Source organism: Heteronotia binoei, chromosome 6, assembly GCF_032191835.1.
Source record: "Heteronotia binoei isolate CCM8104 ecotype False Entrance Well chromosome 6, APGP_CSIRO_Hbin_v1, whole genome shotgun sequence".
Classification (NCBI taxonomy): domain Eukaryota; kingdom Metazoa; phylum Chordata; class Lepidosauria; order Squamata; family Gekkonidae; genus Heteronotia; species Heteronotia binoei.
The window spans coordinates 83,359,155-83,385,120 of record NC_083228.1 but is presented as its reverse complement, the minus strand read 5'-3'; the positions used below and the strand labels follow the sequence as shown (position 1 = coordinate 83,385,120).

The following is a 25,966-nucleotide window of genomic DNA, read 5'->3' as shown; positions in this document are numbered from 1 at the left end:
CAAAACCTTACCTTTGTTAGCCTGACTGCTGCTCCTGCAGAGCTGCTTCAGAACTGGCTGCTGCAGGGGGGAACACTGGAAGAGGCTCCAGGCTGGGCTGTGGTGGCAGAGGTATCCAGGAGCTGCTCAGGGCCTGGCTGTGGTGGTGGGAAATTCCAGGAGATGCTCTGAACCCACCCACAATGGCATATAACACCAGAAGGTCTCTGAGCCCAGCAGCCATGGCAGGGGATGCTGAGAGAGGGTCTGGGCATGGCCACCACTGGGAGCTGTTCTAAGCTTGGAGCAGCTCCCAGGCACTGCTGCCACTGCCTGCTCAAAGGTAGGGAAAAAGAAGTGGGATTGGGAGGGGAAGAGAGAAAGATAAAAGTACAATCCAGAACTAGTGGCGGTGGCCACGGAGGGCGGGGGGAGTGGACCAGACCAACAAGTTGTGCAAGGTGGGGAGATGGGCCCGGATTGGTCCCCCTTTCATGTCCAACCCCTCTCGAAGAGCCCCCCCGAGCCCTCCTTGGGCATCTTCCTCTTCCTCCTGGGCCTCGTACATTGCCCGGTAGTGGCAGCAGGGATGGCGACAGGAAGGGGGTGGCTGGTGGTGCAGCTGGGGCTGGTATTGGGCCACAAAGGGCACACTGGGCGGTCACACATCCTTGCAGGACTCCCCACCACTGTGTGTCATGTCCCTGTGAGCCACAGGCCCAGCGAGAAGCTCCTGGCTAACTCTGCCTGCTGGCCTTGTGTGAACAGTGCACCCGCCCAGCTGTGGCTCATTGGGCCTGGTGCCTGCCTGGCCTGCTGATTGCCACACTGGGGGGGCCACTGCCACAGTGGAACTAGGCTGGGGATGGTGGAAAGAGCCATATGGGGAGGGGGCGCCCACCACCCCTATGGCCAGGTGGCACCCTAGGTGGTGGCTGCCTGCATGGCCTACTCAGTAGCACCGGCCCTGGAAAGAAGTGGGAATTGGCTTGGGGAGAAGAGAAAAGAAAATATGGGGTATTGGCTTGGGTGGGAGAAAGAAGAAGGGATTGGCTTGGGAGAGAGAGAGAAATAAAAAGGCTGTATTGGCATGGTAGGAGAGCGTGAGATAGTAGGGAGGATTGGCTTGGTGGGGGAAGGGAAAGAAAAAACTATTGGCTTGAAGAGAGAAAGAAAGGGAAAGAAGAGGGGACAGGGGGAAAAGCAAACGTGATGGAATGCTGACTCTCTGCAAGGTTCTTGTGAGTCTCCACTTGTCGTTTTAAACAATTTAATTGATAACATATGGTAATAATTTCCATTAATAACTTCTTTTCCTCTATCCCATATGCTTCATTCTAATCACCCCTCCCCCCGTTACTTGACCCCCGCCAGTGTTATTTACTCAAAATACTAACATTAAAAGGTACCCTTAATTCCTAAGAACTATAATTAATATTCTTCTTTCTTCTAAAATTTAATCATTATCAAAAATTGTCCAATATGCTTTTACTTTCCACTCGTCTTCTACATAACTTCTAAATTTTTTCCACTCCCTTTTAAAATCTTCTAAATCATAGTCTCTTAAAGTTTTTGTTAATTTGTCCATCTCACTCCATGTCATAACTTTTACAATCCAATCCCATTTTTCTGGTATTTTTTCTTGCTTCCATAACTGCGCATATAGTGTCCTAGCAGCTGAAAGCAAGTACCAAATTATAGTTCTATCTTCTTTTGGAAATTTTTCCATTTGTAATCCCAACGGAAAAGTCTCTGCAGCTTTCTTGAGTCTCCACTTGTCTATGTACTCTTAGCCACCTGTGGCTGCCATATGTGGATATTTAAATCTGCAGATTGGGGTCATGTGGAGGATAAAGATATTTTTCTGCACATTCTTGCAGGTCTCCACTTGTCTATAGACTCAGCCACCCATGGCTGCCATCTGCAGATATCTAAATCTGCAGATTAGGACCACATAGAGGCTAAAGAAATTTTTCTGTACACTTGGGAGACTCCCCAGGTTTGCAAAAAACAAAAGGCCACTTCAAAAATAAAATACACATGGGGTTTAAATTACCTCCAAATAATAATTTAAAAAGTGTTGTCTGCACATGCATAGACTATGTTCTTACCAGTAGAGCTGATAATGGTGGCTGGTGAGGTCCAGAACCACATCACACCAGGCAATGGAGGATGATGGAATTTTTCCCCTGCGAGACCCGCTGAGCCAGTGATGAGGAAATCAGGTGACTGGAGGGGTTGTAGAAGTCCTTGTTGCCCTCTCCCATTAACTGGCAATCAAGGGTTACAGACGGGGGAACTGAAGAGATCAGTGGTGAGATTCAGCAGTCTTTGCTGCCCCCTTCCCCTGGTGGCAGTGAAGACACCAGATGGTTGCAGCCTTTTATCACCTTCGGCTGATAAGACAGCTCGTCCCCTACCTCGAACACAATGACTTAGCGACAGTGATCCATTCTATGGTCACCTCAGGATTGAATTACTTAAATGCCCTCTACATGGGGCTGCCCTTGTCTCAAACCTGAAAGCTTCATCTAGCGCAGAATGCAGCAGCCAGGTTGCTATTGAGTCTTCCCTTGCGGGAGCAAATTCAACCTGGACTGAAAGCACTACACTGGTTGCCTATTGCATACCAGGTTTGTTTCAAGGTGCTGGTCCTTACCTTTAAGGCCCTATATGGCCAGGGACTTGCATACCTTAGGGACTGCCTTTCCCCACATGTTCTCTGGAGAGCACTTTGGTCTGGATCACAAAATCTGCTTTCAGTCCCCGGCCCTAAGGAGGCCAGGCTCATGACAACTGGAGCCAGGACCTTCTCTGTAGTGGCCCCGCATTGGTGGAACGAGTTGCTATAAGAGGTTAGGGCCCTGCGAGAGCTCATACAGTTTGCAGGGCCTGTAAGACTGCACTCTTCCACCAGGCATTTGCAAACTAGATTGCTGGCCACTACAGTCCTCAGGAAACATCTGGACCACCTCTTGTAAGCTGCCCTGTAGCAGCAGTGGAAAGGAACATCCAAGATCTGCCTACAGAGAACATAAATTTGAATTTAAGACCATAGCATAAAAATGTTATTTTTTTATGTTTTTAAACTGTTTTATGTTTTTATGTCTTTTTATGTTTTATACTCATACTCATGCATACACATGAGCATGTAAGCTGCCTTGAACCCACTTCGACGGGGAGGGTGGGATATAAATGGAATTAAATAAATAAATAATGGGGGAATTACTGGCCTGGCAATGGCAGCAATGGGGGAGAGGGACTCCCTCCCACAAATTTTGCAGGTCTCCACTTGTCATTGTCTAATTGTTATTATCTTGCATAAAATCTTTGCATTACACCTTTTGAGTAAAACTTTGTCTATCTGATTGGTCTTTGACCATATTAAGCTATACAGCTGTCTTAATCATCTTCACTTATTCCAAAAGAGAAAATATTTTATAGATCTCTCACTGAAGGCTCCTAAGTAAATACAGTAATTATGCAATATGAGAATTGGGCCCTGGTAAGAATTAAAAATTGTTAAACAGGAAAATGAGAGTTTATATGAATGAACAGCTCTTGCAACAGAGGGAAATAAACAGTAGCATTCTGCAAGGACCAGTTTTGGAATTGGTGCTATTTAATTTCTTTGTAAATAAACTAGAGCTGGGAATAAGTAATGTATTGGCCATGTTTGCATTATATGAAATTATTCAAGGTGGTGGAAACTACTGTGAAGTGTCCTAGGAAGGTCTTTCTAAAGGTGAGTGGCAACAATTAGGGGTGCGCATTCTACCCAATCCAAAATATACACAAAAAATATCTTATCGGTATTTTTCCGGTATGTTTTGGTATCCCAAACATCCAAGACTTTTCAGGAGAACCAAAACAAAAATTGCCTATAAATATCCTGGGTATATTTTGGAATTACTGGCAAACCCTGAAGGAAAATTGAGGGACTGGAGCAGATTGATCCCACCATTCAGCTGTACTCAGGCTTTCTTCTGCAGTCCTTTTAAATGTCCCATTTATTAAAGTTGTTTTGTAGGCAGAAGACAGCCTACAAAACAACTGATTGGGGGAGGGCCACTTTCCCCACTAGCTCAGCTAGGGCTCTTTAGAGCCATCTGGTATAAACCAGGCTGCCCAAGAGAGCCCCAGCTGAGCCTGCGGGGAGAGTTCTCCCCACGGGATCAGCTGCTTTTGTGAGCTCTTTTGAGCAGTCCAGTTTAAACCGGGCTGCCCAAGGGAGCTGCAGCTGATCCTTGGGGTGAGTCCTCCCTGTGGGATTAGCTGCTTAGCAGGCTTTTTGGGGTAGTGTGGTTTAAACCGCTGAGCTTTTTTTGCAGCTTTGGAGGGATAGGTCCATCAATGGCTACTAACCATGGGAAGCGAAGGGAAGCTTCATGTTCAGAGGCAGTAAACCTTTCAGTAACAGTGCTAGGAGGCAACAGTAGGAAATGCATTGACCTCTGTGCCCTGTTTGACCCTCCAGGGCAACAATTTGGCCACTTCTGTGAAATAGGATGCTGGACTAGGTCTGAACCAGTAGACTTTTCTTAAATTTTTAGGAGCTCCTTTCTAACTCTATTCAGGATTGCACTGATTAAAGGGTTGGAACACTTTCCCTATGAAGAAAGCTTAAAACGCTTGGGGCTCTTAGCTTGGAGAAACGTCGACTGCGGGGTGACATGATAGAGGTTTACAAGATTATTCATGGGATGGAGAAAGAAGTACTTTTCTCCCTTTCTCACAATACGAGAACTCATGGACATTCAATGAAATTGCTGAGCAGTCGAGTTAGAACAGATAAAAGGGAAGTTCTTCTTCACCCAGAGGGTGATTAACACAGGAGGTAGTGGCAGCTACAAGCATAGCCAACTTCAAGAGGAGATTGGATAAGCATATGGAGTAGAGGTCCTACAGTGGCTATTAGCCACAGCGTATTGTTGGAACTCTTTGTCTGGGGCAGTGATGCCCTGTATTCTTTGTGCTTGGGGGGCACAGTGGGAGGGCTTCTAGCCCCACTGGTGGACCTCCTGATGGCACTTGGGTTTTTTGGCCCCTGTGTGACACAGAGTGTTGGACTGGATGGGCCATTGGCCTGATCCAACATGGCTTCTCTTATGTTCTTATTCCCTGGAATAGGCATATCTCAATGAGGGAAGGAAATAGATTCAGGGGTTTTTTAAAATAAATAAAGCTGGGAACCCAGAGGACATGATTAAACTATCATTACAAGTCTATATCAATGTATCATATTTTAAAAAAATTAAAACTACTCATCTTTGGGGTGGGCGGGGTTGACAATGACATAAGAACATATGAACATAAGAGTAGCCATGTTAGATCAGGCCAGTGGCCCATCCAGTTTAACACTCTGTGTCACACAGTGGCAAAATTTTTTTATATATACACACACACTGTGGCTAATAGCCACTGATGGACCTCTGCTCCATATTTTTATCTAAACCCCTCTTGAAGCTGGCTATGCTTGTGGCCGCCACCACCTCCTGTGGCAGTGAATTCCACATGTTAATCACCCTTTGGGTGAAGAAGTACTTCCTTTTATCCGTTTTAACCTGTCTGCTCAGCAATTTCATCAAATGCCCACGAGTTCTTGTATTGTGAGAAAGGGAGAAATGTACTTCTTTCTCTACTTTCTCCATACCATGCATTATCTTGTAAACCTCTATCATGTCACCCCGCAGTCGACGTTTCTCCAATCTAAAGAGTCCCAAGCGTTTCAACCTTTCTTCATAGGGAAAGTGTTCCAACCCTTTAATCATTCTAGTTGCTCTTTTCTGGACTTTCTCCAATGCTGTAATATCCTTTTTGAGGTGCGGTGGAACTGCACACAGTACTCCAAATGAGACCGCACCATCGATTTATACAGGGGCATTATGATACTGGCTGATTTGTTTTCAATTCCCTTCCTAAAAATTCCCAGCAAGGCGTTGGCCTTTTTTATTGCAAACGCACACTGTCTTGACATTTTCAGTGACAATAGTCCAGTCTGCAAAAAGTGGGCTGAAGATGGGTGGGAGTGACTGGAATAACCCCCCTCACACACAGAAACATTATGCACAAGGGAAAAGCTGACTAGAAATCATCTTTAAAGGGAGGGGGAGGTGTAAAAGTGGTTTCAAAATAATTGGGAAAAGGGTGAGGGGGAACAAAGTGGAGACTAAAGGCACAAAAATGCATGCAGAAATTGGGGGATAAAACCAAAGAAAAACCATTCTGAAAAGCCCAAATCTTGTCAAGCATGTTCTGGAACTAGTAATCATTGACAGTATTGTTTTATGGGAAAATGCTGTTTTCTTAAACTCCATCGAATACTTAACAGAAGAGATATTTCTTTGTGTCTGTCCAGTCTTCCTTCTTTCTTGTATATGTTCCAGAGTTCACATTACTTCTATATTTCTGATCTATCCTACTCTTATACACAAACTTGTTACACAGTATAGCAGTTGCCGCTTCGCTAGTTCTGCATTTTCCCCCTTGCTTAGCTGATTCCCATCAATGGCACATAACTTCGTATGTTTCTAGGCCTTGTGTGTGTTAAACTTCTGAGCAGTTGCAATATTCATAAAGTTAAGGTGTCACCCTTCAGATGTCACCTGGAGATCTCCTGTTATTACAGCTGATCTCCAGATACACAAGAGTAGTTCCGCTGGAGAAAATGGCTGCTTTGGAAGGTGAACTCTATGACATTATACCCCATTGAAGCTCCACCTCCAAATGTCCAGCTGTTTTCTAGCTCTGAGCTGGCAACCTTGTTCATAAACATTCTATAACACTACTTGGGGCTTTTTTGGTAGAAAAAGCCCAGCATGAACTCATTTGCATATTAGGTCACAACCCCTGACATCACCATTGTTTTGCACAGGGCTTTTTTGTAGAAAAAGTCCAGCAAAAACTCACCTGCAGATTAGACCAAACCCCTGACACCAAGCCAGCTGGAAATGAGTTCCTGTATGTTCCTGCTCAAAGAAAGCCCTGACAGTACTGCAGATGGGTGGTTCAGAACAACCTATTTCAGTTGACTTAAGCTTGAGGATCTGTAGGCTGGTAGTTAGTGGTGTTGCCTGGACCTAGATGGATTTCATCAGAAGCTAAGCAGGATCAGCCCTGGTTAGTATTTGTATGGGAGACTACCAGGGAACATCAGGTTCACTGTGCAGAGCCAGGCAATGGCAAATAATAATAATAATAATAAATTTTTATTTATTTATATCCCGCCCTCCCCACATCGGCAGGCTCAGGGCGGCTAACAACATTTTATAAAAACATACAATAGTAGATAAAAGCCTTTAGATTTAACAATATAAAACATTAAAACATTAAACTTAATAACATTAAAACCCATCCAATAAGTACAGTTATTCAGCGGTATAGATCTTCAACCCGCATTGGCGGATCCTTAATTACCGATCTTCTTAGCAGTCCAAGTGTGCAAGTTTAAAAAGGGCGGTCTTGCAGGCCCTGCGGAACTGATCAAGGTTCCGCAGGGCCCGCACCTCCTCGGGGAGTCGGTTCCATAGGGTAGGGGCCGCGATTGAAAATGCCCGTGCTCTAGTATTCTGATATTTAATCTCCTTCGGCCCAGGGATGGTCATTAGATTTTTCCCGACTGACCTCAGTGCTCTCTGGGGTTCATATGGGGAAAGACGGTCCCTCAGGTAGGCAGGTCCTCGGCCATATAAGGCTTTAAAGGTAATGATCAACACTTTGTACTGGACCCGGTATATAATCGGCAGCCAGTGCAGTTCACGTAGCCCCAGCCGTATATGTTCCCGTTTTGGGAGTCCCAACAACAGCCTGGCCGCCGCGTTCTGCACTAGCTGCAGTCTCCGAGTCCGGCACAGAGGTAGCCCCAAGTAGAGGGCATTACAGTAGTCTAGTCTTGAGGTGACCGTTGCGTGGATCACTGTTGCGAGGTCCTGGCGCTCAAGGAAAGGGGCCAACTGCCTTGCCTGCTTCAGATGGAAGAATGCTGACTTGGCAGTGGCTGCTATCTGGGCCTCCATCGACAATGAAGGCTCCAGTAAAACACCCAGGCTCTTTACCCGGTGCGCTGGTTTCAATAGCGCACCATCGAAGGCCGGGAGAGCTATTTCCCTTCCCAGAGCGCCGCGACCCACGCAAAGGACCTCTGTCTTCGCTGGGTTCAACTTCAGCCCACTCAGCCTGAGCCATGTCGCAACAGCCTGTAAGGCCCGGTCGAGATTCCCTGGTACGGGGTCGGGCCAGCCGTCCATTAGTAGATAGAGCTGGGTGTCATCTGCATATTGATGGCAACCCAGCCCAAACTGCCGGGCAATCTGGGCAAGGGGGCACATATAGATGTTGAACAACATCGGGGAGAGCACTGCTCCCTGAGGCACCCCACAATCCAGTGTGCGCCTCCGGGACCGCTCAGCCCCAATAGCCACCCTCTGTCCCCGACCCAGGAGAAAGGAGGAAAGCCATTGCAAGGCCAACCCCTCAACCCCAATGTCGGCGAGGCGGCGCGTCAGTAGCCGATGGTCGACTGTATCAAATGCAGCCGACAGATCTAACAGCATCAGCACCGCAACGCCGCCTCGATCCAGTTGCCGTTGGAGGTCATCTACCAAGGCGACCAACACCGTCTCCGTCCCATGGCCCGGCCGGAAGCCAGACTGACATGGGTCTAGGACACACTACTTTTGTGCTTAAGTAGTGGTTTGATTATGTAGTACTAATTGCTAAGATTACTTAGATTACTTATGCCTAGCTTCCTCTGGTGGTAAACTGGTTTTCCACATTTTTTTGTACTTTTCCTGTTGTCTTGCTTCTCTTTGAAACAAGAAGATATGCTTTTTCAGACCTGTCAGATCTCTATGTTGGTAAAAGTAGTGTCTAATGTCCTCAGTGGTCCTTTTCCTGGTCTAACTTAATTATGTTTTTTTGCACTTGAGAGTATGTTTGTAGGAATACTGCAGACTAGCTTGGTTTCTTAGTTTAAATACATTAAATTTTGTAGTGGAGATACATTGCTGCAGCAGGAGTATGTTAGAAAATGCTAACTTATTTGTTGGATTAATATAGAATTTTTTATCTTGCTGTAGAGCAGAGATTTGTTGAGGTAAATGGTGGAATGTACTTAGTACAAATACTAGAGCACATGGGAAGGACCTTGGATCAATTTCAGTTAGTGATCATTGCAGGGACTCAGTTGTTCCAACTCTTCCTGAACCTTGCATTAATGGCAAGAGCAGCAAAATGGAAAAAAAAAATGGAATGGTAGGCTTGAAAGACTTTATATATTGCAGATATTCCATAGCCAGTACAGTGATCAGCAACCTATTGGTTTACACTATGAAAGTCTATTCAGATGACAAACATAGTGATTTCATAGACTGTAATTCTGAATATTAAGGGTAAACATATAGTATTATAATAAGGATCTAATTAAAATTCAAGTCTCCATTGGGTTTCTATGACACTTTTTTTTTTCCTTTTAGGAAATCTGCTGCAAGATCCAATTGCACCCACCAATTCCACATGTCAACATTATGTCTGCAAAACCTGTAAAGGCAAGAAAATGATGATGAAACCATCATGTAGTTGGTGCAAGGACTATGAGCAGTTTGAAGAAAATAAACAGTTAAGCATTCTAGTGAACTGCTATAAAAAACTTTGTGAGTACATAACACAAACACCATTGGCACAAGATATTAAACAAGCTGTGGACAGTTCTCCTGATCTTTTGACGTTGCTCAAAGATGGTTCTCCACTCTATGACGACCCAGAAAAAGCATCTGATGAAGTCTTGCCATTGTGTCTGATGTATTCCCCATCACCTTCAACTTCAGAGCATACTAATGAGCCTCCTGTTAATAATTCTTCTGTACCTGAAAGCACACGCAACTCAGATGCAAAAGGTTTTGTTATTAATGGATTGCCCAATTGTAATGGGCTGTCAACAGATAAACTTGGAGGAAATATTCCTTCCCCTGAACATGAACATTCAATTGATGTATGTAGTCCTGGACAGTACATGAAAACTGAAGATATTTCTAGCAGTCTGCAGCCTATCTGTGACACTGTTTCCCCTAGTGACTTGTGTACAGACATATGCAGTTTTAGTGAAGACATTAAACCAGGTGATCCTCTTTTGCTTAGTGTTGAGGAAGTACTGCGGAGCTTAGAGACTAGCACAGATGTCTGCAGTCCTAATCTGCAGCACAGTTTGGAAACCAGTTTATCGAATGGTCCTTTTTTGCAGCTTTCTCCTCCACTTCCTAGCCATAATATGTACATGTCATTGGGTTCTTCACCTCATGGTCTTTCATGTACAGCTGCAACACCGAAGGTAGTTAAGTTAAATAGAAAGCGATCTCGATCTGAAAGTGACAGCGAAAAGGTTCAACCTCTTCCAATTTCCAGCATCCTTTGTGGCCCAACGTTGGGAGCCTCAGCTCCGGTAATGGTGAAACAGGAAGTTAAGATGTCTTTGCAGCCCATAGCAACTGTACCCAATGGAGGCACCGCTTCTAAAATAGGCAAAAATGTACTCTTATCCAATAAAAGCATGAAGAAGAATCTAGATCATACTGCCAAGAAATCTCGCCCAAAATCTAAATCAGGAATGCTGAAAACAAAAGATAAATCAAAAGGTAGCAGTCATGTCATGCCAGGAAGTCCAACAAAGACGGTATATAAAAAACAGCAAGAAAAGAAGGGGTGTAAATGTGGCCGAGCCACCCAAAATCCAAGTGTTCTTACATGTCGTGGCCAACGCTGTCCTTGCTACTCAAACCGGAAAGCCTGCTTAGACTGCATATGCCGTGGCTGCCAAAATTCATATATGGCTAACGGGGAAAAAAAACTGGAGGCATTTGCGGTGCCAGAAAAAGCCTTGGAGCAGACTAGGCTTACTTTGGGCATTAATGTGACAAGCATTGCTGTGCGGAATGCCAGCACAAGTACCAGTGTAATTAATATGACAGGGTCACCAGTAACGACATTTTTAGCTGCCAGTACAAATGATGATAAGAACTTGGATGAAGCTATAGACATGAGATATGACTGCTGAGATTCTTCTTTTGTCTTTCTCCCCCTATTTACCCTGTCCCCAGCCTTCGGTAGGGCGACTGCTACAATTTTGAAGGCAGCTATGGTTCTGTTTAACTTGCCGGAGCTCCTACATATAGATCACTTGTATCAAGTGTTTTTCATTGCTATGTTGTGTGTTAGTGTCTGGGAAATAGTTTGACAGTAATTGCGGAGTTACCCTGAAACTGTCTTTAGTTCTTACAGCACCTCATAGTTTCAGATCAAATGCTAATGTAAATGGTCTTTAATACAGATTGACTTCTTTGGAAAATATTGACCTTGTTGTACCAATTCATGCTTTGTGCTTAATCAGAGATTGATTACATACACTTAAATGGTTTCTAGTCAGTCCTTTGCAGTTGTGCTAATTATAATTACAGTTGTACTCCTTTATAATGTATCCATGTTACTTAGTGTTGTTCTTAAATTGCACCATGCTAGAAGTCTTGGGGGAAATGTCATAAAACAGCCTTAAATACCACATTATTTTTGGACTAGAAAATGAACAACTTAGTACTTAAAATTTGTTCAGAAAAAATGTTACATTAAAGTGAAAATCACTGCATTGCCCAACTAGTGTGCAACGTTGAAACAAAAGAACTTTGAACATGGGCACCTATTTTCAGTTGATACCTCAAAGTTTTCAAATATAACATTTTCTTATGAATAACAGTTTGAAAATAAAGTGCATTTGTCATGAAGCCGCCTCCTACTAAAATTGTTCGTTGTGTTTTCACACATTGAAGATGGATGCCACCAGTGTAGTTCATGCTCATAGCATTAATGTTTTGTATTTGCAACTTAGTTCTCATGTCAAAGTTATTTGGGATCCTTGTTTTATTTGAATTGGCGTAGAAGACAGGCAAAGACTGTTCCTAAATATTTTTCATTTACATTAATAGGATTTGTGAATGGAGTCCAATTCTTACTTGGAAATAATAAAATTAATACAGTGATGTTTAAATCCATTCTTTTATATAGCATTTACTAGCCTTGTAGTACAAGGCTAGTCTTAACCAAAGTTATGCCTGTTGCTCATAAATTGCACCATGCTAGAAGTCTTGGGGAAAATGTCATAAAACAGCCTTAAATACCACATTATTTTTGGACTAGAAAATTTGTTCAGAGTCTTAACTCTATTCAGGATTGCACTGTTAAAAACTTCTGGTTCATAGAAGCTACCACCCATAGCATTAGGATGCACTTTGACATTAAAATCTATGGATAACGATATCCTCAGTCTCAGCAAATAAAGGGCCATGTCTTCAGAGATTAGGTAGTTTGGCCACTCTACAACTTAATTTCATATGGTGTTATCTCTCTCCCCTCCATTTTTTTAGCCTTTTTTTTCAGAATACATGCTTTCTCTCTTGGTGCAAATTTAGGTTGTAATCCTGCATGTCTAAAGCACAAAGAGTAGAAGCTTCTGTCAGGCTAAAATATGACATACCCTGGTATGCTGTTATTGGCATGCTCTGACATGGTCAGGCATTGGCTTTCATATTTTCCTTCAAGAATGGGATCTATATCTTCTCATTTTCCTGGACTGCCCCCCCTCCCAGTTCTGGGGCTCTGTAAAAGAATCAAGTGCTAGACCTGTTCATATCAATCTTACTTTTTTGGTGGTGTCTAGTATCTAAATTACATGCATAAACTGTGGACTGACTAGAACAGAAAAGATTATCCTGCAATCTATATGACAATATCCTAATTTACAGCAATATTTAATTAGCTCACCTAAAGAGATGTAATGTCACAGTTCCTGAAATTCTTTTATATTTTCCATCTAACTGTTCACTGAATGATGCTGCCAGTGAATTATGATATTAGATACATCTGGATTTGGCACAAAGCATGTATAGTAATGATTACTAGGTCTGCAGAGTAAGCAAAAGGTTTTGGACACCAATTGGATGATGCCTCCTTTTTGTTCTGTAGTGTACCATGGTGTCATTTTATGTGAATGTGGTCAAATAGCATTTTATTGGCTTTTGGTTTGTTTTTCCCCTGTCTTCTGTGGGTAGGGCAGGGTGGGGGTGGGGTTAAAGCCATAGGAAGAAGAATGTGATGTAAGTGTTCAGTATGTACTTTTTTGTTTCTGTTTTGCAAGAAGAGTTGAAAAATATTTTTGATAATGAGAGTAAATGGTGGAAAATGCTCTTTAGTATTCTTGTCTTTTTTTTTACCAGGCCAGACTCTTGAATTCTGTGTGCTTTGATTTTAAGGTTTATTATGTCCTATTAAAACATAATTGGTTAAATATGTATGTAATTTTGTGTGGACCAAATGGGATATGCCATTATCTACTTCAGTGTTCTAACCTTGCTAGTATATAAATCTGATGGCGGGGCGGGGGGTGGGGGAAGACCAATGAAACAAAAGCCTGGTGTGATATTTTCATGACCTGGTTATGATCTAGAAATGTCTGTTGGAACTGTTAAGTTTTTCTGAGGTTGCTGCTAGTACAGTTATGGAGCTCCAGTATGTCACGAGTGTGCCTCCCATAATATGGGAATAATTTCAGTTTTAATATTGTTATACAGCTGCACAGAACATCAATTCAGTAGCTGCTGATTAAAGTAAAATGTTCTTTGGAACCACTTATTAGAGATTCCAGATCTTTAATGTATTTGCTAGTGATGAATTCAGGTTTGTTTTAAAAACTAGTTTCCTTCTGCACTGCCACATTCTTAAACTGTGTATTAAAATTTGAGCTGATTAATAAATGTTAGCTTTTTAATTTCATTTTGTAACTGCCCAGAAAAAGTTTTGGTACAATTTAATGCTCCGAATATGTTTTTCCTGAAGCAGAATTATCCTTTCAGTTACATTTTTAAATGTTTTATTTATTTATTGCATTTTTATATTCAGATTAATAAAGCAGTGGGGAGGGCTTATTATGCTGGTCATGAGGATTTTCTGAAATCTCCCTGTCCTTTGCCATTTGAATTTTCGACACTATTCTTACTATAATAATCATGTAATCATAGAGAAGAAAATTGCAGGAACTTGGTGCACTCTCTTTTCACTCCCTCTCTTTCACTGCTTGCCTCCTTCTACTGTTAAAGTCATAGTCTGCTTAGGCAACTAAGTTTTTCTCTGCTCATTTGCCTAAAGAAACAAGGTGATCCTTTCTGCAGACCCACTGTGGCTGCTGAAAAAAACAGTTTCTTGACAAATTTAAACACTTTTTTTTTACAGAGCTTATCCTTAAAGTACAGGAGCAATGCTTTTTCACAGAAGTGTGTTGATCAGGCAACTACTACTTGCGTCAGCTGTCAGAACTAGTGGTATACAATTTTTTAAATCTGTTTTTTTTTGTTCAAAAGATTAAACTGCACTGCAGGAAAAGCAAGCACCAAATCTGTGGGTGTTGGGAAGGTCTCTCCCAATCGCACACAGACCTGACTGGGAGGGCTTCTCCTGCAGCACAGTTTAAACCACACTGTAGGAGAAGCTCGTGCCAGGATCTGCTGTGCCATGGCTAGCAGATTTCTCCCTATGGACCAGCAGCTTCTGGGGATGGTTTCTCTTGCAGTTTGGTTTAAATTGGGCTGCAGGAGAAGCCAGCCCCAAGCCGAGCTGGTGGAAACAGTCTGCTCCTCTTGGCACAGCTGCTCATGCTGTCTTTTGCAGTTCCTTTAAACTTTAAAGGAACTGCAGTAGAAGCCCAACAAACAGCTGCTCCAGCCTGTCTGCTGTTTTTGGATTTATTGGCAATTCCTGAATATATCCAGGATTTTTTTGAGACCCCCCCCCCCGAAGTTTTTCCAAGAAACCCCGGATACATCTGGGAAGCCAAAAGATATCAATAAGGTATTTTTCTGGTATATTTTTGGTTTGGGTAGACCCAAATGCATACCTCTAAACTGAACTTTATACTGAGTGAACAAAAAATGTTTGTACTGAAGTACAGAAATGATGACCATTCAGAAAAACAGGACTCTGAACTGACAGGTGAGACCTGAACAGTGGTCCTTAAAAGCAGGAAAAAAGTTATCCTTAAAGCGGCTACAAACATCATGGTGCCAGATAACTAGGTTTATGTATGGTTAATTCAAGATTCAGTTGTTAGTGCAGGTTTGTAACATGAGGAGCAGAGGGAATATAAAAGTTGTATACGCACACAAAGCTGTCTCTGGAAACAGTGAAACGTACTTTTCTTAAAATCGCTCATAGCCCTGTGCCCTTCTGATGGATAACATGAAAGTAAATAAAATAAGCACACATTTGCTTATTTGGAAGGTGTTTAAATCTCTAAATTTTCCTTTGGAATTGCAATCAACCCTAACCAGAGTGAATGAAATGTGCATTTCATTTGAATACTCTACTTTGGTGGTCCCAAAGATACTTGGGTCCCAGACTATTTAGAGCCTTAAAGGTTAATGCCAGAACTTTGAACCTGATCCAGTACTCCACCTGGAGCTGATGCAGCACTGGTTGCATATGAGCTGTCCATGGTGTTCCTGTAATGTTGGTTGAAGCAGAGAGCATAGCACCAATCCCTGTGATTAACATTGGTCTAATTAAGAAGTGTCAAACTCGTTTGTTATGAGGGCCAGATCTGACATAAATGAGACCTTGTCGGGCCGGACCATGTGTGTACCTATTTAAGATTAGGTAGCAGAGATATAAACTTCTTAAAAGGACACAGGCAAATATGACTAAAGATTTTTTTTTTTTAGCATTTTTTAACATTAGCACTTGTTGGTTGTAAAGGTGCTTTCTTTGTATTTCTCTCATGGGATCCAGGGAACTGGGCAAAGGAAGCTCTGACTCTTTCCCTCCCTCCCCAGGGCACCAGGAGAGAGAGGAGCCTCAACCAATGGAGAAAATAGAAGTTTTGCTCTGTAGCTCCTGTGTGATTGAGCAAGCCTTGTTAAGCAAGCTGGGATGTAGAAGGAAGCAAGAGAGAGGGAGAAGGAAGCATACAAGAGCCAGTTGCTTGGGGGCCTGATATAAACTCTCCAGGGGTCTGATTCGGCCCCCAGGCTGCATGTTTGACACGCCTGGTCTAATTTTTAGGGAAATATTTGGACCATTGCAACATTTTGCTCATTTGGGGGGCATGAGTAACTAGCTAGCACAATGCAGGCAAGGAATACAAGACAAATGAATATAGAATTGTAACTATGGTTTTTCATATGGTTTTGGCTTTCAGGTTACAGAAGCATGGATAATAGTAGCCAAATCTTGGAAGGACCACATTGCCAACTGCAGTGCATACATAGTAGGCATGGGCATGAACCAAACCACGAATTACAATTCGTGCACAAATCGATTTGTGGATCATTTTGAACCACTTCTGACCATGGAGCTTTGTTCAATTTTCTTTCCAGTTTGTTTTCCCATATAGCCTGGCTCTGAATCAATTGCTTGGCAATGTTGGTTGTGGACTTCTAGGAGCCCTAGAGATACCCATAGCAGTTGTCCATAGCTTGATTGGCAGCTCCGGGAGCCAATCATGACACTTCCATTCTGCAGCATGAAGAGTTTGTCAGTGAGAGTTGAAGCTGAGCTTTCCTGGGGGTACCTGCTTTGGGGGACTATAATTTAGACATTCCAAATGCAATCTTTGCCAAACGTGAAGAGCAGGTGGAAGAGCCTACTGAATATTCCTGGGGAGTTTAACACCTCCTGAACCAAACAAACCATGAATCAGGTCAGAAATCAAATGAATCATGAAACAAGCTACCATTTCTCCCAGTTCGTGCCCATCCCTAATACACAGCTTGCAGCCACTATCTGAATGAAAAATCAACATTTTCAAGGCTCTGAAAACCGGTTCCTTTTCCAGGTAGCACGTGAATCTGGCCTCTCACTATGCACCAGAAGTCATCATTCATAATAATTATCTAAATTCCATTTCAGCTCATAGTGTGCTAACACTGGTTCAAAGGAACAATTGTTTTGCTCAGTCTGGATGAAAATAGAGCTGGGTGTTGTCATAGTGATGACACCAGTCTTCAAACACACAAATCTTAATCAGCAGACATACTTAGATGTTAAACAGGAGCACAAGCAAGACAGAGCCCTAAGTTATTTCTGCAGGGATGTGGTAAAAATTACCCAGTGATGCCTGCTATGTGGTCTAGTGGTTAGTGTGTTGGATTAGGATATGAGAGACCCATATTTATATCCTCACTCTGCATGGAAGTTTGCTAGCCAAATTGGGCCAGTTATTCAGCCTACCTGACAGGGTGGTAATGAGGATAAAATGGTATAGATGGAAGCCACTTTGGATCCCAGTGTACAGAAAAGCCATGTGTAAATAAGACCAGGGAGTCCTGGCCCAGTCATGGTCTCTTAGCCTAACCTGCTGAGAGTGAGGGCAGTTGTGCAGATAAAATGGAGCAAAGGAAATCCATGTATCTTGCCCCGATCTCCTTGGAGGAAGGATGAAATTAAAATGGAATGGAAATGCACCATAGCACTGCCATCAACTTCTAGTTCTTTATGTGATTTGAAGGTCCACAGCAGCAGATATTACTGCCTAGGAGAATTGATAGGATTATGTTCACCTGTACAGCTGCAGGCACAAACAGTTCATCATGCCCACCAAAGCATTTTGTTTCCTATACCAAATCTGATGTGGGTCTACAAAATATATTTAATCCACAAATGCCTTGTATATATGTGCTAAATGGTCTTGCTTATACATTATATATTCCCACAGGGTTTTTTTTAAGATTAGGATTTTTATTAAAAGTGTTTAGCTAAATTTAATCAGCCATGATGCACTTGACTCAACCTGAAAGTGCTCACTTGAACTCTTCCAAGCAGGTTAGGATATATTTAGGCAATAGACTCTGAAACAGATCAAAGTGACGAAAGGTTAGTGTTGGAGACGTACATCTATGGTTCTGATACTGCAATAGTGACATCTAGGTCAGCAGATTAGATTGATTTTATTTTTGAAGTAATAATGATATTTATATCCTGTGCTCTTAGTGTGTTTATTCACAGAGCAGCTACAAACAATGCCTGTTGAATAATACTCTCTCTCTCTCTCTCTCTCTCTCGGCTTGGCTTCGCGAACGAAGATTTAAGAAGGGTGCAATAGTCCACGTTTGCTGCAGGCTCGCTGGTGGCTGACAAGACCAATGTGGGACAGGCAGGTCCGGCCACAGCGGCTGCAGGGAAAAGTCTGATTTAGCGTTGGTCCTGTAGCAGTGCGATTCTTCCTCAATCTCCTTTTGTCTTCAAGACCAGCTATGCGTGTGTTCTCAAAGGAAGAGACAGCCTGGTGGATGGTGTGCCTCCATGCTTTGCGATCTGAGGCTAGGTCAGACCACTGGTGATGGTTGATGTGACAGGTGCTAAGGGATTTCTTCAGGGAGTCCTTGTACCTCTTCTTTGGTGCCCCTCTATTTCGATGGCCGGTGGAGAGTTCGCCATACAGGGCAATCTTGGGAAGGCGGTGGTTTTCCATCCTAGAAATATGCCCTGCCCAGCGCAGCTGCGTCTTCAACAGCAGTGCCTCGATGCTGGTAACCTCCGCCCGCTTGAGGACTTCAGTGTTGGTCACAAAGTCACTCCAGTGGATGTTGAGGATGGTGCGAAGGCAGCGCTGATGAAAGCGCTCAAGGAGTCGCAGGTGATGACGGTATAAAACCCACGATTCGGAGCCATAGATGAGGGTTGTCATCACAACCGCTTTGTAAACATTGATCTTTGTGCCTTTTTTCAGATGCTTGTTGCTCCACACTCTTTTGTGCAGTCGGCCAAATGCACGGTTTGCCTTTGCCAGCCTGTTGTCAATCTCCTTGTCGATCTTGGCATCTGAGGAGATGATGCACCCCAGGTAGCTGAACTGCTGGACTGTCTTCAGAACTGATTCACCCACAGTGATGCAGGGAGGGTGATAATCTTCCTGGGGTGCAGGCTGGTGGAGAACTTCTGTCTTCTTCAGACTAACTTCTAGGCCGAATAGCTTGGCAGCCTCTGCAAAGCAGGACGTCATATGCTGCAGAGCTGATACCGAGTGGGAGACGAGTGCAGCATCATCAGCAAACAGTAGCTCTCGGATGAGTTTTTCCATTGTCTTGGAGTGTGCCTTTAGTCGCCTCAGGTTGAACAGGCTGCCATCGGTGCGATAGCGGATGTAGACACCATCGTCCTCATCTAGATCTACTGCGGCTCTTTGAAGCATCATGCTAAAGAAGATCGTAAAGAGAGTTGGCGCGAGAACGCAGCCTTGCTTTACACCTGTGCCTATTGGGAAGGGCTCCGAGAGGTCGTTGCAGTGTCTGACTTGGCCTCGCTGGTCTTCGTGTAGCTGGATGATCATGCTGAGGAACCTTGGGGGACATCCTAAACGTTCCAAGATTTGCCACAGGCCTTTCCTGCTAACGGTATCGAAAGCTTTGGTAAGGTCGACAAAAGTCACATACAGACCCTTGTTCTGTTCCCTGCATTTCTCTTGGAGCTGCCTGAGAACAAATACCATGTCGGTGGTGCTCCTGTTAGCTCTGAAGCCGCACTGGCTCTCTGGGAGGAGTTCTTCTGCAATGGTGGGCACCAGTCTGTTCAGGAGTATTCTGGCAAGGATTTTGCCTGCGATGGAGAGCAGGGTTATCCCCCGGTAGTTGGAGCAGTCTGACTTTTCCCCTTTGTTCTTGTATAGGGTGATGATGATTGCATCGCGAAAGTCCTGTGGTAATTTGCCTTGTTCCCAGCAGGTGACAAGTACTTTGTGAAGTGAGCTATGTAGTACTGTGCCCCCATGCTTCCAGATCTCTGGTGGAATTCCATCAACTCCTGCTGCCTTGCCACTTTTCAGTTGCTTGATGGCTTTAACAGTCTCTTCTAGGGTGGGGATCTCATCCAACTCTGTTTTCACCGGTTGAAGTGGGGTGAGGTGGATTGCTGAATCTTGAACTACGCGGTTGGCACTGAAGAGAACCTGAAAATACTCCGACCACCGGTTCAGTATGGATGCCTTGTCTGTGAGGAGCACTTGGCCGTCTGCACTATGCAAGGGACTCTGAGCCTGATATGATGGACCATATACTGCCTTCAGGGCTTCGTAGAACCCTCTTAAATCACCAGTGTCTGCACACAGCTGGGTTCTCTCTGCAAGCTTGGTCCACCACTCGTTCTGAATGTCTCGAAGCTTGCGCTGGAGGTTGCTACATGCAGCGCGAAAGGTTGCTTTTTTCCCAGGACAGGAGGGCTGAGCAAGATGTGCTTGGTAGGCAGATCTCTTTTTTGCCAGTAATTCTTGGATCTCTTGATTGTTCTCATCAAACCAGTCCTTGTTCTTCCTTGTGGAGAACCCGAGGACTTCTTCAGAGATCTGCAGGACGGTAGTTTTTAGGTGTTCCCAGAGTGCTTCTGGAGAAGGGTCTGTGGGGCAACTGAGGTCCTCAATTCTTGACTGGAGTTTTGCCTGGAAGGCAGCTTTAACTTCGGCTGACTGGAGGCTGCCAACCTGAAACTTCCTCCGAGGGATACCTCCTCTCCTGGGTGTGGGTTTAAAGTGAAGACGGAGATTGCAGCGTACAAGACGATGATCCGTATGACATTCTGCGCTGGGCATTACTCGGGTGTGTAAGACATCTCGAAGGTCTCTCTGGCGCACCAGAATGTAGTCGATAAGGTGCCAATGCTTGGACCGTGGGTGCATCCAGGTTGTCTTCAGACTGTTCTTCTGCTGGAAGATAGTGTTGGTGATGGTGAGCTGGTGCTCCATGCAGAATTCTAGCAGGAGGCGCCCGTTGTCATTGCAGTTGCCAATGCCGTGTTTGCCAAGTACTCCTTTCCAGGCTTCCGAGTCTTTACCTACTCTGGCATTGAAGTCGCCAAGGATGATCACCTTGTCCTCTGTAGGGGTCTTCCGTACGAGGTTGCGTAGATCAGCATAGAACTTGTTCTTTTCTGCAGGATCTGCTTGAAGGGTTGGGGCATACACACTGAAGAGTGTTGCATGCTGCTTGTTTTGAAGTGGGAGGCGCATGGACATGATGCGATCTGAGTGACCTGTTGGAAGGTTTTCGAGTTTGGAGGCAATGGAGTTCCTGACCATGAAGCCAACGCCAGAAAGGCGGCTCTCAGCCTTTGACTTACCCGACCAGTAGAGGGTATAGCCAGCACCGTGTTCTTGAAGACTACCTTCCTCAGGGAAACGGACCTCACTGAGAGCTGCTATGTCGATATTCAACCTGAGAAGTTCGTGGGCAACTAGAGCAGAGCGTCGTTCAGGGCGACCACTGCCTACTGTGTCAAGCATGGTTCTGATGTTCCAACACGCTAGCTTTAGTCTTTGCACACTTTGTGAGGCAGGTGCATGCCTTTTCTTTGTTGTTATTTTTCGACCGCAAGTAAGGATGCCCGTTGACCGCGGCTAGCCAACTGGGGTGGGGGAGACGAGCTTTGTTTAGGCCACCTTTTCTAGGCCCCTCTCCGTGTGGAGCAAGCAGTGCTGTCCCTAGATAAGGCTGCTTGGTCGTTCAGGGTGCTGCCGAAAGATGCTTTCGTCTCCGGGTTAGCATCAGGCGACCAATATCCTGAACCGCCTACATGCAGGATCGGGACTGCGGCTTCCAGTGGCACCTTCCACCTGCCGTTTCGCCCCTTGCCTATCGCTGCAGGACTTGATGCGTTGTGGGTTGTGTGTGTGGATATGCCCTTCAGGCCTGCGCAGAGGAATTTTTTAGGTGAAGCGCAGTGTGCGCGGTACTGGCTCCACCCTTTCACCTGGGGGTCATCTGCCATGGCCCAGTAAGCCGGGACGCCGGCAGTGAGTCCTCCAGGTGGTAGGTGTTACATTAACGAGCTCTATCTGCCCGGGTTTGATGTTAGAGTTTTCCTTCTCTTAGGCTGACGAAGTTGGTGGGCCCAGCCTGCCCATCCGGTTATACCGCCGGACAATTCGGTCGCACCATGACGTAGCAAACTCTGTGAAAACGGGGGGGACCAACGAGAAGGTGTTGCTACGGATGCAGTAATGCAGGAGAGGCCATTGCAGTGACCATCTGCCAGGCATAGCCAGACAGTGACCACGCGGCGTTCACTACACCGGGAGAGGAGAGGCTATGTATTGCGCATGCACTTTCCCTGGGGGGGTAGGATTCCCAGAGGGAGCCCACCCCCCACCCCCACCCAATAATAATACATTGTGAATAATACATTGTGTTAAAAAAATGCATAATAGCCTTAATATCAAAACAGCTCAACTGCAAAGTACAGGATAGATGTCGACCTTTGTCAGTCTCCATTCAACTGGTAGAATTTGACCCATGTTTTCTGTACTGGCACTTCAGTGCCTACCATTTAAGATAAAGGAGGAATATATTCAGCAATGAGGCCTGGACAGAGGGTACATAGGAGTAATACCATCAGTTGCCCAAAATGCCAACCAGGCAAGCTATATGAAGACTTGAAGAATCTGTGAGAAGCACCATCATAAGTAATCCGGAAACTGTTTTAATTCAGCAGGATCCTGGGCAGGTCTACCACAGAATTCTGATATTTGACAGTCCAGCACATTCTTCTCTGTGTTTCATCTATAACTCTAACTAGAAAAGCACCACTGAGCCATTGACTAATTTAAACTGAAGTATAGCATAGGTCTTTAGTTTGCAAGACCTGAGCAAGGCTATTAACAATAGGATGCTTTGGAGGTAATTATTTCATAGGTTCACCAAAAATCAGAAGCAAGCTGATGGCACAGCACACACAGAGGCTTGTGTTAACCCTCCCAAGCAATTGAGTGTCTTTTTTTTTTTTGGACCTTTGAGTCATGGAGAAAAATTGATTTACCCATTTGAAGCTTTCTACAGACACCAGCCTCCTGTTAAGCCTTCTCCTCAGTGAATTGCAGAGCCCTGAAGTCCCCCTCTCCCCTCCCCACTGCCTTTCTTTTTTAAGTTTCATTAAAAGGAAAATGGGGTCAAGCTGACTTGAAAATGAAAGCACTGTGCATAAAAGTCACTGGGGGTTCTATTTACCCCAACAAATACTGAAAAGAAAAAGATTTTAGCACTGTTCCCATGTTTATAAAGATGGACCAGCACCTATTGTCTCCATTTTATTGAAATGTGGAGCAAGCAGTAAAAACAAAAAATTAATAATCATAATTTATAGACTTTTTTTGGCTTTGAGGTTTTAGAACACTCTTGGAATTGCAGTGATCCCAAAGGAAAGCAGTCTTTGCAGAACGAATTGTTATATAGTAGAAGGTAAGAGTCCTGTGTTTGTGCTATGTCAAAGTTTCCCTCATGCCCACAGCCTCACGGAAATGCTCAAATTGAACTGCACTGCACTTTTGGAAATTAGGTCATTCTATCCCCCAGCAGGATACGCCTGGACATGTTTGAAGGCATCCTCCGAACTTCACATTTTCTAAACTTTAAAGGAGCCATGAAGCCTGGAACTCTAGATGACCCCACCTACCTGTCCACTGAGCTGATTGGTTCCCTTGTCCAAATTTTCCAAACCTCTGATTTGATCACCTCAACTTTACAGAGAGAAGTTACTCTAGATGGCCCATAGCCACCTGTGCACTGAACTGCTCACCTTCAAATTTTCCAAACCTTTGAGTCACCTCAACTTTACATACTTGGGGGAGGGGGGGGGAGGTTACAATGATTTGCTTTCTTTAAAATAAAAAGTTTTATGGATTCCCAACTGTGCCTTCTGCTTTAAAAATGATGAGGTCAATTTGACCCTATTTACATTTTGGGGGTTTTTTTAATGTTTTCATTTAGGGGTATTTTTACCCCAATTCCAAATTTTACTCTCCTTTGTCCTGCATTTCTGAAGGAACTTACTCTAGAAGCCTAATTTTTTTTTTTAGTAGCTAATGCAATGACTGAAAGAGCTATCAGGTTTCCATTGCTTTTTGCTATAATGTAGGGTCACTTTGACCCCTATACAAAAGTCATATAGCTGGGTTTTTTCCCTTGCTGTATTATTTAAACTTCAGAGCACAAACTCATCTTTATAATCTGCAACATGTGATTCCAGTTTTTTAACGTATATTATCGTCACATCTCTTTCAAAAATTGGTGCCATTGATAAAATTACTGACGGCAATGGGAAAACCCATGAAACTTTTCCGAGTGCAGTATTAAGTCTCCAGAGCTCTTCATGCAGGAAGCTTTCCCCCTAAATTAAAGGTTAATGTTTTTATGTTTCTATTGGTTGTTAATTTATTTCATTGCAAGCAGCCTTAAACTTTTTTTGTTGTTGAGAGCACAAGATGCAAATGCTTAAAACATTTCTTCTTAATCTTCTTTGTGGTCAATCCCACACTTGGGTTTGGCACCTGCACTCAAACCTGACCTCAGGGAATACTAGCTTGTATACTCTGAGGTTGGGTTCGAGTGCAGGTGCCAAAACCAAGTGTGACTGCACAGATGACTACTTGAAGCTCATCAGTTACAGGTAAGCAACCTGTTTTAACTATCTCTGTATGGACCTTTCCTAAACTAGAATTCATGCAAATACATGAAACTTCATATTCAAAGTTCTCTTTGTGCATTAAACAAAGCTTGAATTTGTGTCTGACGCTGTAGAAAACTTAATTGTAGCTTCTCACAATATAGTAGGCACCATTATTGTGCTGCTTTGAAACGTCATTCCATAGTTGTGATAATACGTGATCTGTTCTGTAGAAGTCAATGATGGAAAGTTACATGAAGTTGCATTTAAGTAACTGACCTATTGTGCACAGAGCTTTTTTTGTAGCAGGAACTCCTTTGCATATTAGACCACACACTGTTGATGTAGCCAATCCTCCAAGAGCTTACAGGGCTGTTATTACAGGGCCTACTGCAAGCTCTTGGAAGATTGGCTACATCAGGGGGTGTGGTCTAATATGCAAAGGAGTTCCTGCTAAAAAAAAAAAGCCCTGGTTGTGCATCAGATCAATAGGTAAAGGTTGGCAACCTCCACCTTTTATTTTACTAAATTAAATCTGACAAAATAAATCTTTCCTATCCAATCAAGTAGAAATATTAAATATATTTATATTATGCTCTTCAGACAGTTATCTTCCAAAGTGAGGCACATCTACCAAGATATACACACTCATGCTCTTGGGTTTACAGCTTTAAAAAAGAAGATACACAAAAAGAGCCCGACCTGGATAGACCAAACAAGTCTGATCTTGGAAGCTAAGCAGGGCTGACTCTGGCAAGTATTTGGATGGGAGACCTCCTTGGAATACCAAGTTTGGAAAACAGGGGCAAGCTTTGAATATCCTCCAGCCCCCCAGTAGGGATCAGTCACCAGAGGTTGACATGATTTCCAGGTGCAGGCACACACACACACAATACAACACAACCCCCCTGAAAAAAAAAAAGCTGAAAAGGCTGAGGAAGGAGATCAGTCTAATGCTGTCAAAACAAAGTGTATTTGCTTAGGGCAAGGCAGTAAAATCTCCCCATGGCTCCTGGATCTGTGGTGGTGGCAGAACTCAGTGTGTCTTTTCTTTTCCTTCTGCCATTTCTGGCAAACTGAATGTCGATACTCATTCTCAGGCTGATTGGTGGGTCCAGGCTAGCCTTCCCCTTGAAATTTTGCTCTTCCCAGGAGAATCGATACAGCCTCCCAGTGGCCAAGACTGGAGTGACTTCCTAATGTCTTAAATTCCTGGGAAGTATCCTGGATGCCTCTCTCTCATCCTACTTTTCCAAATGGAATAAAGATATTCTCCCAAACAGGCACAAAAGGACATGCATTACTAATAAAGTATTGCTTGAGCCCTGTATTGAAAGGAAGTACTGTTCAGATTTGACTGCCCACTGCTTCCAAATTCTGTGAAATAGATAGCAAAGTTTCCTATAGCTGTGATACATGGCGTGTTACTCCCGTAATGCATTTTTTAAAAAAATGTTCCTATTTCTGAAATGCAGAATATTTTTCTAATGAGTGTGAGGGGGGGGGGGGAGTAATGAGATCTGTAGTACAACTC

General features: G+C 43.8%; 1 protein-coding gene across 1 annotated transcript in view; it reads left to right on the top strand.

Annotated features, from left to right (window-relative positions):
• The window catches only part of MSL2 (MSL complex subunit 2), a 40,517-nt gene extending 26,745 nt beyond the window's left edge, over positions 1-13,772 (top strand). The window contains exon 2 of the mRNA XM_060241965.1: positions 9,453-13,772. Coding sequence (XP_060097948.1) covers positions 9,453-11,026 — 1,574 coding nt within the window. The 3' untranslated portion in view covers positions 11,027-13,772. The remainder of the gene's footprint in view (positions 1-9,452) is intronic.
• The last annotated feature ends 12,194 nt before the right edge of the window (positions 13,773-25,966 follow it).